The 19210-nt window shown below is 40.3% G+C and overlaps 1 protein-coding gene across 1 annotated transcript; it reads right to left on the bottom strand.

Annotated features, from left to right (window-relative positions):
• Positions 1-1966: 1966 nt before the first annotated feature.
• tfcp2 (transcription factor CP2) lies at positions 1967-18174 on the bottom strand. The gene is made up of 16 exons (XM_050065296.1): positions 17830-18174; positions 17317-17511; positions 14577-14728; positions 13532-13608; positions 13300-13405; positions 12986-13092; positions 12539-12691; positions 12321-12431; positions 10735-10823; positions 10538-10586; positions 7848-7941; positions 6085-6175; positions 5871-5977; positions 3795-3937; positions 3604-3655; positions 1967-3479 (listed from the first exon to the last, which is right to left on the bottom strand). Exons 2-16 carry the CDS (start codon positions 17436-17438, stop codon positions 3442-3444), a joined length of 1491 nt encoding a protein of 496 aa, XP_049921253.1. The 5' UTR covers positions 17439-17511; positions 17830-18174; the 3' UTR covers positions 1967-3441.
• Between the last annotated feature and the right edge of the window lie 1036 nt (positions 18175-19210).

Here is a 19210-nt window from a genome sequence, read left to right as displayed (position 1 = left end):
GGTACAGTTTCCATGGCAACAAAATGACTGTGCATGTCTGTAGTAGGCCTCAACATCTGTCCAGCAAAGGGGAAGCTTTGTATTTAAAGGTCCAGTGTGAAGGGTTTAATGGGGTATATTAGCAGGAATGGAATATGGTATACTAACTGGGGGGTTTTAGTGTATAATCACCTGAAAACAAGAACTGCTGTGTTTTTGTTACCTTAGAATGAGGCCTTTATTTCTACAGAGGGAGCGGGTCACTAATTTGCACTTCCTAGGATATTGCAAGGAAACTATATTATTCTAATACACTAACCATAACACTAACCTGCTTAACTCAAACGTGCAATAATGGGTCAACTTGTGCAATACTGCTTTTAATGTTATTTTTTAATATTTATATATATAATTATTGATTTGAGATGATTGTGTACGCATGTGTAGTGTATTTATTGCTGACTATTTTTCAATTTTTTTTACATTCAGGCATGGCACAGCTAATTTCGTTGAACTTCTTGTGCAATGACAATTAAATCTATTCTTCTTCAATTTCACTCTTTTTGCCTAAACTGAACCAGTCCCACCTGTAAGAGCTGTTTCTGTGTCGATATGACATAACATATAGGTTCTGACGATATTTAAATTTACACAACAGTTTCTGTATATTTTGAATAGTGTATGGTAGTGGACTACACTGAGGTTATGTTTATATCTACTTTATTTATGTCTGAATGCAGGCACAAGTTATTCATGTCAAGTGTCGTAAATAAAAGATGACGTGAAGTTTGTGTTGATTTGGAACGTAGTAAGTTTTTGACCGTGTTATGCAGTGTTGAATTATAATAACAGGTGATATATGAGAATACATAGAAATATGACAGAGGACCGTACAAGATGTAATTTTGGAAGGACTTGGCCTGCCATTTTGGTTTTTTTGGATTCTCAATAAATCCCGTTCAGTTTTTTCCCTGCCTCATGCCAGTACTGTGGGTCTCCAAAAAAGGAACACAAACACGAATCACAACCAGACATCTCACAAACTTAGTTGCCAAAGGATTGTGGTATGTTGAAACAGCTGCTGCACAACCAATGAAGGCAAACAGTACCAGACAGTCAGAGCGAGAGTAAGTTGGGTCATGCCTTCGCTATCCAGGAACATAAATTTGCAAGCAGGTCCTAGTTAACAGAGATCGCCATGTTGCACTGCCATGTTTCTACAGTAGCCTAGAACAGACAAAACAAACACTGGCTCTAGATAGGGCAAATTTGCGTTTTTCGCAAGCCCCTTTACGATGACCAGCATCAGAAAAACACTTATTTTTTAATGTAATACTTTACCTGTTTAAATCACCGGGTCTTTGTGTTCGAAAAGACCTCTGCAGATAATTCAGCTATAGGTAAAATCCCTATGAACATCTGGATCACAAAAAAGGTGTGCACACATTGGGCTAGCAGTCCACCTGAAGTCTCATTTATAAACACTGCATGCACACAAAACAAGGCTTAAAAGAGGCGTACTCCACCTCCCACGAAAAAGTTGTGATTTATGAAAACAGATTTGGTGGGAGAAACTTTGACCCATGCTTACAAACATTTTGGAGACAGGAAATTGGTGACGCAGATGGTGAGATGGAAGAATGCCATTTTTGGCTTTTGTCGGTACGTACATTTTTAGTATGGATCTAACACATTGTTTTACTAATGAGACCCAAGATCTGTTTGTTTTGGAGAGGAGACCTCTGCGAATTCTTCTGCTTCTGGTAAAAAACACTGCAAAGTCTGGATCTTAGCTTATCAGAGAAAAAAAGATGAGCACACATTAGGAAGTGCTGGAGTAGTGGCTTGTCTGCAACAGGCCAAACCACTGATTTTTAATGTGAAACTGCTTTATTTAGTTTTTTGTTTGTTTTTTTACCAGTTTTAATCGCCTGGTCAGTTTGTTTTTGTAGAGGAGAGCTTTGCCAATAATTTTGCTCCTGGTAAAAACCTCTTAAACAATGAACACTGACCGAGACATTTCAGCTGGTTGAAATCTGCAATCCTCACCACTAGGTGCCACTAAATCACCCAAACCTCTCACACACTGAATCTTTAATATGAATTATTACTTTTCCCTGATGAGCTCAAGAACATTTAAGATACTGTTAAAAATCACATTTTTTTTATTTTTGCAAACACTGTAAGGAGACAGACAACAGATGGCGCGCAGTACATGGGTAAGCATTTTAATAACGCTGATGAGATGGGGTTGGGGGGGGGTAAAATTGAATATCTAAAATGTCAAGCTATCAATTTCGTGTAAGCAGCACAATGGACAGAACATAAACTAACCATATCTTTTCGCATGCCAACAGCTCCATTATATGTATTAGTATCTGGAAGTGGTAACATCCAAAAAACAATGAAGAGATGTAAGTTTGTTTTTAAAAAACAAAGACTATTTTCTTTTAAAACTGCCAAATAAGCACATGATTCTTTATGAAAACATTTTAAAAATAATGATCTATTTACAAATAATGCTGGAGAACGGCCAAAAATGAACAGAATGAAGAGGTGATGAGCTAAATAAGCGGAGAGGGAGAGGAAGCACATGGACTAGAGACAGTTTGCTGGTGTTGCCACTGCGATCACTAACACAGACAGTGTTTCGTCATCTTTCAAGGTTCATAAGTAACAACCACGAGTGTCAGTATGAGCTCTACACTAACTACGGGGATCTAACAGTGTTTGGGAGTCTGGAAATGATTATTTGTTTTCTCAAAATTAACAGTTCAAACCGGTAAAAGACTGACATTGTTAGGTAGTCATTATTGAGGACAGCTGGTTTCCCTTGAAGTCATGATTGCTGATTTGATGCCACCTGTGATTCTTTGATGCGACTCTGTGATTGTGTTTGCTATACCGTGTTTCTTGCAGACTGGCTTAAGTGGATCCTGGTAAGGCAACCTAGCATGAGAAGAAGAAATCATGCTGCACTGCAGGCGGAGAGTCAAGTCCTGACATAGTCACTATCTTTCGTTTTTTTTGTCGCTTTGATTTTTCCTTTTGGTTGTTGGTTTTCAAAGAGACGACAAACTGTTTCTGAAGCACAGAGCTTTGGCACACCAGATGCTCAGCTAACAAATAAACAGTGATAGCAGCTGCGGTGCCACTAACCTCTTTCATGAGACATAAGCGACAGAGAAAGATGCAACCATTTACGGGCGGGGGGGACAATGGCGGGGGCAGAAGGAGTTTGTTCACTTTACTGTGGTTACAGTCACTACCTCAAAAGTAAGACAATAAGGTATAGTGAGGAGAGGGCTGGGTGCTTCAGTCGCATGTTCCTCCTAGCAGCCTCGAGACGTTTCTCTGGGGCATCCCCACATTTTCCAGGAACAGCAAGGAACATGAAGCTCTAGAGGGGCTGACTGGATCGGGTCTAAAGAAGAGAGCAACGCTTTTCTCCTGCCCAGTTATTCACTTCAAGATGATGTGGTAGCCGTCATTCGTGTCATCTGGAGAAAAAGGGAAAAGGAAACATAGCAGGGGGGACAGTGTTATAAATAAACTTGCAATAATAAAGTTCATCAAGGCTCTACGTTAAATATAGACACAGATAAATCAACGGCACGCTCATACCTTTCATTGTGTCCAAAACGAAACATACTTCATCCTGAAAGTTCTGAATCATCTGTTAAAAAGAGAGTAAATGTTAAATGTAGGAGGGAAAGCTGTTCACCAGCATTTATGCGGACAACTCGTCTCTATCAGTAATGCATTTTCTAATTTGTGCAGCCTTGCTAAAAGCAGACAGCCCAGGGATAACTTACCTCATCGCTGACCAGCACGTGGATGCCTGTGGGACCCTGTTTGAAGATCTGATTTATCTGTCTGGGTGAGATGTTGAAGAGCTGAGCGATCTTCTCTGTCAGCTCAGTGGCTGTGAGCTCCTCCAGGTAAATGGCGTGATACACTGCAAGAAAAAAGCAGGTACAAAAACGAATATGAAATTTTTACCTGCCATTTCTAGACAGTAAAATCTGTATATATTATGTTTGTGTTATGATTCTAAATTGTTACTGAGGGGGGAGATTTCAACTATTGTAAAAACTGTATGTCTGTATTTGGTGCATTAAAATTTACTTTGCACAAAAATACAACACATGTCAGAGTCCTCTTGTGCACATCAGTGATGCATTTCACTTAAAAAATACACCAACAGCAACTCGTTTCACAAATTCAGTGACAGGCTAGTAAGCATAAGCAGCTACCACGGCAGACCAAAACGAATAGTATAGGAATATAGTAGGATACACTTAAATTAATAGTTTGACAATTTGAGGACTATGCCAAGAGTTAGATGAGAGGATCGAAACTATTGTCAGACGCGAGAGTGCTAACAATCTTTTCTTCTAACAAAAAAGCAAATAGACTTCGTTTTCCATGTGTTGCTCATTTCAGCTAATCTCTATAAACAGAAATTGTCATCAGACGATAGCTGATGGGTCCAAGATTACATTCTGGCAGCAGCAATCCACTTTTCCACATGGATAGTTTACCTTTCACTCTAATGTGATCAGTCAATACTACTCAGACTACAACCAGAAACCAGAACGCTTCCTACCAAGAACTCGTCACGTGCCTATAGATTCAACATTCACATATGCAGGAATCTATTTCTAGAGATGAGTAAATACATTACAGTACTTTCAACACTGTTCCTTTGTCAACTGATGCCTGGGACATGCAGTAAAAAAAGATTCTTAAGCAAGGGCTGCGCATCAGCAAAGATACTGTCAAAAATGTTTTATTGTATTCAGGGATTTCCACATATATCACTAATATATTTTGTATTCTGACGATCTTGACTGTTATTTCAATGTGTGATATTATGATGCAGTGATACCAGGATCTTGTGATGTGCCTAAGGCCTAGTTCAGACTACACTATATCAGGCCGGTTATAGCCCTACCTGGCCATCCTATAGTGTCGGCTCGGATCCTGAACAACAATGAGTGTCGTGTGTGATAATCGATTATTTTATCTAATATAGTGTGTCATAGCAGACGCCGCATCTGGGACACCAAACGACGTTCTGACAAAAAGTCTGACATGTTTGAGTTAGATAGAACCAATGCTGCCGTGGACAACTGTATGACAACAACACCCTAGCTTTTTTGATATTACCTCTAGGGAATACCACGACGACTTCATAACGGATAAGGATCAGGTAGACAAACATATCATAAAATTCACAAATAGTGGCTGAGCCATTACTCACCACAACTGCAGACGGTTCCAGCCATATTTGGAACAAACTACATTAAACACAGGCCTTTATTCATAGACACAGGCCTTTATTAATAGACACAGGCCTTTATTTTTCATTCCCTCTGTATTTTTCTTATCCAGCTCCTTTTCCTTGTACTACTTAAAGTCAAAACTTCCTATCCTGTATCCAGCATCCTTAATCATAAGCCCCTTATCGTTTCAGTAGAGAGAATCCCTTCATTTTATGAAAAGGTTTTTATCATGAAACATTTGTAAGAACTTGTTGTGAAGAACTCAGTGACTTGCAGTTTTCATGCAGTACTTCAAATGTAGCTCCTGACATCTGGTGGCACCGTTCATGTTACACGCACGTCGTGAAAGACGATTAGTGATGATTGGTCATGGACCAACTTGTAGTCTGTCGTGTCTGTCTAAGTCACTGCAAGATTCTATGACTCCATAATCGCTTAATCTAACATAGTGACTGTCAGAACGGGTAAACATATCGTTTAGTCTGAACCCGACATGACTGTGCCTCCTAGCCTCCCAATTTTTAGGCATCCTGTCCTGAATTCAAAGTCTCAATGATACATTCTGCTATAAAGAATATGCACAAACCATTACTATGTACTGACCAAAGAAAGTGTTGGCGGCAGCATCACCGTTTTCATGTTTCGGTTGCTGCTCCCGTGCCTGCTGAGACTCCTGGCAAACGTAGATGGTCAACCTCGGGCGTACCACCCTGTAAACAACATTCACAAGGAGAAAATGACGAAATGTCCACACATGTGTGAAACCACTCTTGATATTTTAAGTAAATGAATCAGGATTCAGTTAAAGAAGACCCACCGTCCCTTCAGTGCATTGAAGAGTCTTATTCCATCAGCAGGCCCACAGATCTGAATAACATCCTCCCTGGTCAGTTTCAACAGGTCTGCCCCTGGTGCACAAGATCAAGAGCTTGTTTAACAGCGTAAAACTCTTCCCTCTACATGTGAACCTGAATTACATTAAACAAGATTGTTTTTTCTGGTCCAGCAATTTACATGTACATCATGCAGAGCCAGCTACAGACCACAGTCCTTGGGGCTGCCAAGAAGTCAGTGTCTCACTACGGGACTCTTTAAGAGACAGTTTTGATTTTTTGAAGTGGGGTAATATGAGGTACTTATCCATAGTCAGTGTATTATCTACAATAGATGGAGGTCTGCAGGCACCCAGTTTGATCAAGCAGGCCGGAGTATCACCACAGAGGTTAAGTGATTTAGTGTTGTGGACGGGGGTAGCAACAAAATGTGATATAGCCATCTAAAAAAATCAATATCAGTTTAAGTGGACACTACATTTAGAATACTTTCCTTTACCTTACTGCAGACAGCAACATCTGACACTCCTTTGACAAAACATTAATTTTATCTCACAGAACACAGGAGTTGAGTTACGATTTTACGTGTTTTAAATGGTTAGTTTACATTCACCAAAATCACACAAGGCCGTGGTATAGCAGCAGCTCGTCTGTTTTACAAGGTAGAAGTAGTGTTTCTGTCAATGGAGTCTAGTGGCTTTGAAGAGAGCTTAGATAACGTCTTCAAGTTTAAAGATAAAACGGTGAAAATACTCTTAATATAGCGTTTTGTTGCTGCTTAGCTTTGGTGCCACTACTCCTGTCTGCTTCTCCAAACTAGAGGCGTGTCGACTGCCACGTACTGTAGGTAACATATGAATATGATGAAGATAAGTACCTCATACAACCCCACTTCCTTTAAGCAGAGTGGATGCTTTGTGTCGTGCAGTGTTGAGTTCCCCGAGAGAATAATAGCCTCTTGTCGTCTTTTTCCTCTCTTTGTCGCCCTGCTCAATCTATTACCAGATTTATTGTCTACAAGCCCTTTCATACATGAAATACAAAGCACTGTTGGCTTCAATGATATGCTGGATATTCATTTATTCATCCATGCAGTTGGAGTGAAAATCTAAAATACAGAGACGGAGTGAAAGTCTGATAATTAATGTACTTGTACAAATGTTTTCCTTTTTTCACCCGTACCATGAAAAGACAAAACATTTTAAGTAACTGATCTGACATGAAAAGAACATCACTTGCAACTTAACACTGGCTAATTCACAGCTTTTTGTGGTTTGTTAAATAGATTTTTTTCCGAGTGCTCAAAGATGCTAATTAACGGATCGTTTTTGCAGTGCTTTGTAAAAGCAAACACAAAGAACATTTCATTTGTGCATGTTTTACCTCACGCTGCTGTGGCCTTTACACTAATCAGACTGCACTGATTTCAGTCTGGTGTTGAAAGTGATACAGAAATGTTACTTGGTCTAACTGCCTGTGTGAGGTTAATGTAAAAGTGGCTAATACTTTTATTCAGACATGAGACCCACACGTACAGTTACCATCACCTTTATGAAACAAAGTGCACAAATAAAAGAGGCTTATTTCCACGCACAATTCTGGCACTTTACTCCTATGTTACAAATGACCAGAGGCATCAACGAGGACTTCAGTCAAGCTTTTCTGTGCAGCAACAAGCGACAGAAGTGATACTCACATGAATTAGTGTTTTAATTTGTTACAATTCTGTATTCAAGAGCCAGTTTACCTGAAAAGTTGGTGAAGAGCCGACAGAAGGGTGAGAAGCGGTTCCTTAAAAGCCACTGTTGTGCATCCTGCGGTGTTGCTGTGGGTAACAAATTCTGAGAAGAAAAAACAAGACAGAACCCAGAAATGAATACGTCATTTCAACAATCTTTGAGATAATCTCTGAGTTAGCTTGTAGAAATCACGAGTGAAATAACTGTAACTTTCTATAGCTACCTCAGGCCTTACAGTATACCGTGTGTCCTACACTTAAGAAAACAACACTACTTGAAAAATCAACGAGACACATGTGAACACAAAGAAAACTGGCAGATTTGTATAAAACGGTTTCACACTAAGCATGAATTTACGTCCAAAAGTTCGCACGGAAATTTATAAAACCTGATTTTGTGAGGTCTTACTAATGCTTGCACACCACTGCCAACATTGGTGTGGGGGAAAAATATTCGGACAGACCTGGATTTCAGTGAATCGCAGCCTGAAGAAATGTATGTTTGAGAAATAAAATCCTTTGTTCCAACTGGCGTCGTACCTCCAGGTCGCATGTTTGCGTTTCCTAGGATAGCGAAAACATGAGCTGCCCTACTCTACCTTTGATTGGCTAGTGCTCGTTGTCTTTATTGGTTGAACTCAATAGGTTAAGGCAAGCGGAGTGTGATGGGAAATGTTAGGGTAAAGGCTAGTTCACATTACATGACTTTCACCACGATTTTGATGTCGCAGAGGATCTTGAGAGCCACCTTGGGTTGGAGGTGAGTCAGCAGACAGTCTGCCAAGACGAGTCCTCATGTGTGAACAAGCCTACGAGCAAGTCGCCCCCTCTGCAACTGGGACTGGATATGTGGCATGCTAGAAAACTGGAGAAGTCTGACACAACTGACAAAGAGCATCAGCCAATGAGAGGCGGGATATGTCCCACGTCAGCACGCAGGAGGACGGAAGAAATGTGAGGAGGACAAGCCGGCAAGCAGCAACAACAACAATGGCGGCCTCCCCGTGGAGCGCACTGTGTTTGGACGCAGGCCCTGGAGGCCTGGTTTTGGTGACGTCACTGTGTTATCTGGGGCTCTGTCGGCGAGGGCTCGGTGGAGAAATCTTGTGGTGTTCACACACAGGTCGTAACGCAGTTGGCGAGACTCCCGATGACAGAAACACACGTCGCCAGGTATGAACACTCAAAAGATTATGATAGTCTCCGCGACGCAAAATTGGGGTGAAAAACGTGTAAGGTGAACTAGTCTTAAGACTATCTGAGGCAGAGTAATATAGAGCAGGGTGGGCCTACTCTATCCTAGGAAACAAAAATTCGCCTCCAGGTCACAGCTAGCTTGCTCCCAAAAAAGAGAAACATCAGTTTGGTTTCTGCTTCAGTTGACACAATAAAGATGCTGATTCAGCTGACATGCACTTGCTAGTGTTATATGTTGGTCACAGAAAATGGAGGACATAGCACATGGCTATTTATTATGCAGAATGATGTCACGGGACCACAGGGTGGTAGTCTGTTGGACCTGAATCAATCTAGGTTGGCACTATGTCGCAGTCCATGCAGCTGAGTGATGGTAATGAGGGCGTAATCCCCTAAGAAGAACAAGCTTCCCTCGTCAGATCGGTGGTCTGATGTTTGGAGCAGCTGAATGATGTAGTCGGTGGGAACATTTCCATGGACATGAATAACCTGTTTATGATCAGGCTTGTGGAGTATCCCGTTTATGTGTTTGAGCACGTAAACATCATATTCCATTTATGAGAAACCTGAACATGCCAGCTGCACTCTAAGAAACCACGATGAATATGGGGAGCATAAATAACCTGATTTCTCTGAGCTCTTATAAACAACATGTCCCGAATACGATCATAACCGGGATAAGCCTCGTAATCGGGTTACTCACGTCCACGCAAACGCACTCAGTAAGTTACTGGCTGTCAGCTGTATCTGATATAAAATATACAAATGCTCCCAATCAACCAGGGGAAGGAGTGTGAAACATCAGGAGGCAGGGCCGACTGATTGCAGGCCATTAACCTTTGTAACTGCAGGGAGTGTATTTTTTGGAGAATCAGGACTTCAGAGCGAAGGGCCGGACAACATTCTCTGTCTGGAAAGGTTTTGTTGTGTGAACACCAGCACAATTTAGTATGAAACTTTAGGAGAAGGAAATTCTGACAAAAATGGAACACGGCAACCCAGATCATTCGCACCAGGATAGCTGTCATACCAAAAACGTGCATGCAGATTTCTAAATTTTTAATCTCTACTAATCCTACTTGGGTGACATCACTCTTCCTTCATTTCTCACTAGGTTTAAGTAAATAATGCCAAACATACATCGGCGTAACATCTGTCCAAATATACAGCGAGTGTGCAGCATGAAATAGTCTGACAAGTAATGTTTCAGGGTTAAATAACAGAAGCACTGAATCACTGGCCGGTTTCATTTAAGGCATAGAAGAGAGTTCAGGTGTCTGGTCTGGTCTAAATGTGAGTTGTATTCTGCTTTATCAAAAGCTTTCCTTCCCACCTTGAGGCAGGTTCGGCTTATTGTTGTTTATTTCATGTTTTCGAGGAGAATCTACTGGGAGGCAGAGGTTTAACACCCAGATGTCAGCTTTGCATTTGTCAGTATTAATATGCCGTTGTTCAGGAGGTCATGCAGTGAATCCAGAAAGCAACAGTGCAGTCGTACTTACATCTGATGCCTGAACGACAGGCTCGGGCTGGTGGTTTGGTGATCCATTTCTGAAAAGGATGAAAAATTTACCACATTAGAACACAGGAGCGTTAAGAGCAATCTAAACATCACGTGTTCCTCGCCAACCAAAACGAGGCAACTTCCAGTGGATTTAAACTAAATTCAAATAGCAACAAAATAATGAAACACTCGTACCCTTCCACAACTGGGAAGCTGTTGTGTGTGCTGTTGAAGCCAGGAGACGGGGAGTTGTTGACATATGTGACCTCAGGCCAGGGACAGCACTGCAAAATGAACAACACTTTTGTTATTGTGACAGCTAAATAAACTCACAAATCATTTCTGCTGCCACCAGGTATAAACTGCAGCTTTCCTTTACATTTAATTTCTGTTTGTGTGTCATCCACAGTTTCCTAGTTTTAAATCATTTGCTGTCATCTGAGCTGAAACAATAAGTTCATTTTTTTATTATATGGACAGAAAACTAATTTCTATTAAATTTCTAATCTACTATTTTCGTAATCTATCAGTCTTTGGCTACAAAATATGAGCATTTGCTGCCTTTCTCTGTATTAAATGAGTGTTGAATGTTTGCAGACAACAGTCAACTTGTGCTCTAGAAAATTTTGATAAGCATTTTCTTCTACTATTTTTTGACAATTCACAGGCTACACAATACCTTGAGAAAATAATTGATAGATTGACAATAAACTGAAAATAATCATTGGCTTCAGCCAGTGTTGCTGCTAGTGATGCGTTACAGTTATAATACTACTTTTCCCAGTAACGACTACCATGGCGAATTACTAATGAAATGTCAGTAATAATATTCCAGTTACCCCCAAAACAAATAGCTTGTTACGGTCTTACTTTTGTTGTCACCCTCTTACTGATTTGAAATCCAACATTTAATCACAACCCTGGGTTCATTTTGTAATTGTCACATATGTGCACCACAAAGCAAGCTAGCTTGGAAAATGGAAACGCTTAAATTACGCAGCTGGAAATATTCCCATTACTTTGATTTTGTCTGGAGGAAAGATGACAAGAACATTGTTGTTGCAGGTAGCGGTACTAAGACTCTTTCCACTGCAAAAAATGTGACCTCAAACCTCCTGAAACACCTCCACAGTGTGAATCTCATGGAAATACGCCCTACCCAAGGTGAGGGCTGCTTGGCTGTGGAGGATGGTTTTATCCCTACACTGGCTAAACAACCAGAGCTGGATTTTAATTCTGGAAAGCAGGCTACATGGACAAAGAACAAATGAGGGTTGTGGCTGTGTGTGGGGTGGATGAAATGTTGCCATGTTCTCCATGACTGACTCCGTCTTTCAGATGAATCCTTGAGAAAATACCAGTCACAGGCAGCATAAGACCCCCACATATAAAATAATTTGCAAGCTACCTAGCCTTAGCTCTGCTTACTGGAGATTACCTTGACATTCATACAGGTGCACATGAGAAGTCTGAATTTTGTGGAGAAATTACTAATATCATGTGGCACAACAGAAAAGAAATAGAGGAGTAATAAACTATATATTTTTTTGAGTGACGAGCCAAACAGAGGTCGCAGCTCTAGTTGGGATAGATGAAAACATTTCAAGGTTAACCTGCAGTACATTACACCATTTTTTTGTTTTGTCATTTCCCATTTTTGGAAGTAAGTGTACATTCTTCACTACACTGACCTTTTTGGTTAAACAGGGTTGTGTTTCATTGTGATGACCTTTTCCTTTATATAATCATTCATCCCCTTAACAGCTCAGTATTATGCTAACCTCTGTCAGGATTGTGGTTTCGTAGGAGGGCTGGTACTTTTCCTTTTCCTGTGGCGCCCGCTTCTCCATCTTCTCCCTGTCAGTCTTCTGTTTTCTGTCTGCACCTTTAGGCTGAAGCAGGTCATGTGGGAGTCATTAAGGTGGCGGTTGCAAACAACAAACGTCTTCACTGCAGTATTTCTTTATTATATCTCAAATTTTCTTCCCGTCCCCCTCACCTTGAAGACTTTGACCTGGCAGGAGGCAGAGTGGAGGTGCTCTGTGTACTCTTCATTCTCGTTCTCTTTAAACGTGTCGATCTGGATCCGGAAAGGCACACCCTTTTCTCCTCCATGTTTGCGCATGGTGAATTCTGTGCTGATGCAGTGTACCTAAAAAGGAAAGAAATGTAAGGTTTAAATCTTTACAGGGAATGATGACCTAAGATGAAACATAGGTCAGAGAAATCAATAAACAGATTCTGGCAAAACAACTGTATTAGTAATTTCTGCCTGCAGAATGGTGTTCAGTTCACTCTACATTTTCTCAAACAGAACAGATAAGTAGACTAAATGTTAGCAAACTTAGCTCTATGATGAAGTGATCAAAACTGCCTCAGATTACTGACGTTGCTTTCAAACAATTAAAGTAACTGAGGAAAACAAGAGTGTTGTCCGTCATGCTACCTGGATAAAAACTGAGGTTCGTTTCGATGGGTCCCAAAGGAACTCCACAGTGTTAAGCTGAGTAGGGTTAGCCCTGGGGTCGATTATGCCGACGGACATGGGGACATCTGCAATGGATCAATGTAAAACAGGCTGTTATTAAGAGAGCTCTTAATGCCAACAGTCAATAACCTGAACTGAATTTATTCAAGAACTACTGGATGGTTAATAAACACTGCAACATTCTTTCCACACACAAATCCAATATAATACGTAAGTGCCACAACCTTCTGGAGATCTCTAACTTAACCAGGTATTTGTCATTCAGTGCTCACCCAGGTCGAGGATGCGATCCCCGGGCCTGTTCCAGCGCCAGCCCTCCAGCTGCTGGTGCTCTGTGTACTGAAGTCGTCGGTCATGAAACACCACACGGATGATGCTCTGAAATTAAAAGAAAGTCATTTTTAAGAATTCATATTAATAGCCAACACGTTTATACTGGTATGTCCCCGCAGACCTGTGCAAATATATTGTTATGTACGTGCAAACTGGCATGTTGGATCTCACCTTCACCATTTTACCAGTGATTTCCGGAAGTTCCCCAATCTTCCGATTGTCAAGCATTCTAATTTCATAGGACTGCCCTGCAATGACAAGTCCATATAGAGTAAATTAAAATATCTCAACAAACATACACAATTAATATCCAACCTTTGTAATCACAATAATGAATAATATCTGTATTAAACAAAATAAAAAGATTCTGCTAAATGTCTTTCATATATTCACTGTAAAACAGACACAAACTGAGACTTATCTGAAAGAGGGCATCACTGTATTGGTGCCAGTATATCAAAAACATACCAGCACAGACCATATTGTATAAGGCTGTACCAGAATTACGTCAGTTGAATCAGATTTTGTGGTTCAATGCAAATGTTCAACTATTTCTTCCTTATCTCCCACATACATTTTGAGAGTTTGAACGGGGTTTGACAGGATGTTCAGGGTAACAGTGACATTCACCTTCCAAGCCAATGCCGGCCAAATATGCTAATAATGGAACGGATTTATGCAACAACATTTTTTGCTGACACTTCATATCAAAGACAAGCCAGAGACTGTATCGTATTAAGTTGCTGTGGGCTGTAAAATTCACCACTTCTAAGCAGAAGGCAGGGGCTAACGTTATCTTGGAGTCTGACCTGCCAACGCCTTTTTTCCTCTAAGGGCAGCTGCATCCATCTCACTCAGACTGACCCTAAGTAGTAGGAGTACTCACTCTGCAACCTAATCTGGAGAACAAAATGTGCCCAGAAGGACACTAACTGACAAAAAAACAAAAACAAAAAAAGAATGCTTAGCTTGAAGAATCTCAGTCAACTGAATGGTCTCCAACGGATATTAAAATCTTCAGCCTTCAGAGGGCAGCCCTACTGTAATATATTTCCTTTTTTTGGCCCCCCACCGATAATTTTCACTATCATTAGGAGTAATAAATTATCTAGAATTACGAGGTCAGAGGCAACTGAATCTGCTTTTAGTGGCTCTTGACATCAATAAATTTACACAAAGCTTCAAAGTACAGTGTGGCTTGGATCCTGATGCTGACCTTGGTTGAGGTAGGTGAGTGTTTCATCATGCAGTTTAACGGCTGGCGAGGTAGCTGCACACAGAACATACTGAAAGGGAAGGATCTTATTGTCGCCGTCTGGAGGCAGGTTGGATTCCTCCTGCTTGAAGATGGGCAGGGCGAGGACATCACTGCAGAACAGAGACAAAGGAAGAACTCTGTTAGTGAGATGCTGAAGGCCGATCACCTCACATTCATTATTTCCTTTACACAAAACAAGTTTACAGAAAACTGATCTTGATGGGGTTTTTTTAAAGATATTTTTTTGGGCCATTTTGCCTTTAATCGATAGGACAGTTAAGCGTGAAGAGGGGAGAGAGAGAGGGAGTGACATGCAGCAAAGGGCCACAGGCTGGAGTCGAACCCGGGCCGCTGCAGCAACAGCCTTGTATATGGGGCGCCTGCTCTACCACTAAGCCACCGACGCCCCAACTGCTCTTGATGTTTAATGATAGAACTGATCGTTTACAACCGCATAATAAAAATAATGTTAAGTCAAATGAAAAGTCTTATACAACACTAGGGGCTAAATGGCGGGTTATTGTGCTCATCAGATTCACTGTTCATTAATTAAAATGGAGGCAACACTAGTAAATACCAAAGTATCCAGTCAGAGTCTCTTTGCTCCTCTCAACAAAAGAATTTCAGAAGCAGGCATGCACTTTGCAGCTTCTACAGTATCATTTAACAGAGCACTTAACCAGACAGAAAAGGGCACAAAAGACAGGGATCTTTCTCAAGCAACGCAGAGTGCTTGACTCAGCACAACCTAAATGGATTTCACATTATTTCCGTCATGAAAAACTGAGCACAAGCATCATAAATATCTATCTGGACTTTAAACTCTTGAAACAGACCACACAAAAACACACAACTACGTGCAGATATATTTATACTAACGTATCAGAGATGTTCTGCATAGCAATAGAATAAGTCTAATGCCCCAATCAAATTTCATTATAGAGTATTCTTCATCAGGCAGTCACGGAGCAGTGTACTGCTTTGCAGTTCATCTACATGTGTTGATTAATTTGCCCTTCTGCTATCACTAAGTGCAGAAATTCACCTACAGTGCAATCAGAAACTATTCACACCCCTTAATTTTTTCACACTGTGTTATGTTGCAGCCTTCTGCTAAATAATTTAAATTAACTTTTCCCCTCATCAAACCACAGTCAATGCCCCATAATGACAAAGCAAGAACAGGATGTAAAATGTTGTTTTTTTTGCAAATTTATTGAAAGAAGGACTACAAAAGTGTATCCAGGCTGTCTACAGGTTTCAGATACTTATATTTATTGCCTTTTAATACATTTTAAGATCATTTTTAACCAAATTCAATACTTTTTGGACAATTCATCTTTTTCTTATTCATGCATCGCAGGTAAGTATAAAAGGTAAGATAAAATGTTTGTGGTAATTAAGACCCCAAAAATTCAAATTTAAGACTAATGACCTTCAAGGCCCAAAATTTATAAAATTGCAATTTCAGGCTTTGTAAAAAAAACAAAAAACAAAAAAAAAAAAACCTGCAGACACCCTGTACATCACATTGACAGAAGTATTCAGACCCTTTATTACAAACTCTGAGCAGGCTTTGGTTTATAAACCAAATTCTAGCAGATTGTTACTTGTTGTACATGCAATTTTTGTTATTTTACACTTGCTTTGGCAATGTAAACATATGATTTCCATGCCTATTAAAACCCTTTGAACTGTGTTTTGCTGTGTTTTGTCGGGCTGAAGGCAGCTCAGGTGAGTGCCTTTCAAATCATGCCTAATAAATTGAGTTTACCACAGGCGGACTCCAATCAAGGTGCTGAAACATCTCAAAGATGATCAAGATAAATGAGAGGCATCTGAGCTAAATTTTCAAGTGTCATAGCAAAGGGTCTGAATACTCAGTTTAAAAATAATAATTTTTAATATTCATTTAAATCAATTTTCATCCTGTTTTGGCTTTGTCAGTATGGGGCACTGAGTGCAGACAGATATGGGATGATGAATTTAAACAACTTTAGCATAACACTGCAACATAACCAATTAGGAAAAAAAGTGAGTCTGAATATTTTCTGATCGCATTGTATTCATGCATGAATTCAAAGTGTGAGGACATTTCTCTGCTCTAACCACACACTGATGTGGACACAAAGCCTATCTGTGAGAAAGCGTGAAACACTGCACATTATAAAATCACATTTGATAAGACAGCAAGCTTTGGTCGCTTATTCTATAAAGATACCAAATATCTTTACATAGAATCTCCGATCTATTCCACACAAAAGTGCTCAAATATGTTCTGCAAATGAAGGGATTTTGAAAACAACTCAATAAAACAAAAACAAACTACTAAGCAAGTTCAACTGTTATAAAATAACTCTAGTAAAGGTCTAGGTCAAGTGAAGTCACACTGCAGACATTTAAATATTAAGCAGGTGATAAGGTTTCACTAACTTTAGAAAGTGACAACTGAGATAGGCATCACTTCGAGGGAACCATTACTGTCACTGTTTACACCAACAATAACCCTAACATAACCCTACACTCCCACACAAAACTAATATACATATCTTTGATCAATCTTAAACACGTCTGGCCTGTATTTAAAGCAGTCACAGATCACATGACATATTCTGGTAAATATTTAAGTGTAGCACCAGCAGGACACATTCTAACACTCTAGCACAAGGCTCAATCCGTCCAAAAACCCATACAGTACCTCATGCTGTATGCCCCAGCACCGAGCTCCTGCCCAATGCCTGACAGGCTGGCATCAAAGTCCTGGACCAGTCCGGACTCAATCACTTCATCCGTGAGAGGCAACTTCAGAGCCCACGCCATGGTGACTGTGTGGGGATTTTAGGGACTTCAGTTCCGATTAAAACTTGCGCCAAGTTGCCCAAAACCGTCCAATCTTAGAGAGCAGAGAAAGTTAGATAAGAAGTTATCATCACCGATCAGGCTCATACTTTTAAATGGTGAAAATAAGCCAATATGTTGATGTATAATCGAATAATAACGGAGTTAGCAGTAACGTTAACAAGTTGGCTGAACAATGCAGAGCTCCCGAGGTTAACGGGACCGTTAACGGTAATCTATAAACACGTTTTACGCGAACGTGCACTGATGCACTGTCAATATAAAAATAACCTGCGCAAAGCCATATTATTTTAGTCTTTACACTTTTTTATTCAGTGAGTTAATGTAATCAAATTAAAGAAACACAGCATACCTTTAGGTTAGAGTGTAGCTACTTGCTAACACTGCGACAGTTTCATGCCATCATGTCGCGCTCCTTCGCTCCAGCACTAAAACAAACATGACGAGCTAACAACTACAAGCTACACAGCCTGCCAGCTAACTTAGCAAGGAGAATGCTAGCTCTTCTTTGCCTCGTTTAGTAGAGACTCACGGGAACAAACTGTTCCCGGTAGACATATCTATAAATAAAAACAAATAAAAATTAGCTCAGAGTAATAAATAAAGACAAATATATGTGATATAATGCCTTGCTTTTGTTTGTTTATCTAGCTTCGTCAGGAAAAGGAGCTTCCGAAACTTCCGGTTCACGCTTCTTCTTCGTGGTATTACTTTACAGTACTAGCAAAGACGGTAACGCTCATTATCGCCCCCTAACGCTCACGCCCGGCATAACATGAAGTTGAGAGGGGGCTCACTGCTTTCAGAAGTGATATTTTACTTATCCCTCAATGTCCACACTAAGAAAAAAGCATTTTTTTATTTTCATGTTTTGTCTCCTTTGGGCAATAATAACAAAAACCAATGTTTTTTTTAATCAGACTCCATAGTGTTTTTTAAAATGTAGTTCTCAACCATGGATGTACTGGAACCAAACAGTCAAGATGTCACTTCGTCGTAATTACAAAACAGAAAGAAAAAGAAAAATTACACACCATATACTGCTAAAATGCTAATGATATGTTAGTACACCAACATATGTGGCTTTGTTACCATGGGATTAGTAGTATTACCGGTGCTAATGTCTAGAAATGTACTAATGTAGAACTAAAAAGTACGGTGATGCTGCATTCTTCGTCATTGGCCCTCATCTCTGGAAAAGCCTTCTAGAAGAGGTCAGACTCTCTGATTCAGTAGACAGCTTCAAATGAAGTCTTAAAATCTATCTTTTAGACTTGCATTTGAGAAGCTTTTATTTTATCCCGGGTGTGGGAGCCCTTCTGTGTGGAGTTGGCATGTTCTCCCTGTGTCAGCGTGGGTTTTCTCCGGTTACTCCAGCTTCCTCCCACAGTCCAAAGACATGCAGGTCAATTGGTGACTCTAAATTGTCCATAGGTGTGAATGTGTGTGTAAGTGGTTGTCTGTCTCTACATGTCAGCCCTGTGATAGTCTGGTGACCTGTCCAGGGTGTACCCTGCCTCTCACCCAATGTCAGCTGGGATAGGCTCCAGCCCCCCACGACCCTCAAGAGGATAAGCGGTTAGAAAATGGATGGATGGATGGATGGATGGATGGTATCAGACCTAATTTGTATTTTTTATGTGTGAGTGTGTGATCGAATCTTATTATGTAAAGCACTTTGAGTTGCATTTGCTGTGTGAAGTTATTATTATTATTATTATTATTATTATATT

The sequence above is a fragment of the Epinephelus moara genome, chromosome 16 (genome assembly GCF_006386435.1).
Source record: "Epinephelus moara isolate mb chromosome 16, YSFRI_EMoa_1.0, whole genome shotgun sequence".
In the NCBI taxonomy this organism is placed as follows: Eukaryota; Metazoa; Chordata; class Actinopteri; order Perciformes; family Serranidae; genus Epinephelus; species Epinephelus moara.
The sequence above is the reverse complement of the archived record's forward strand: the minus strand, read 5'-3'. Positions and strand labels throughout refer to the sequence as shown.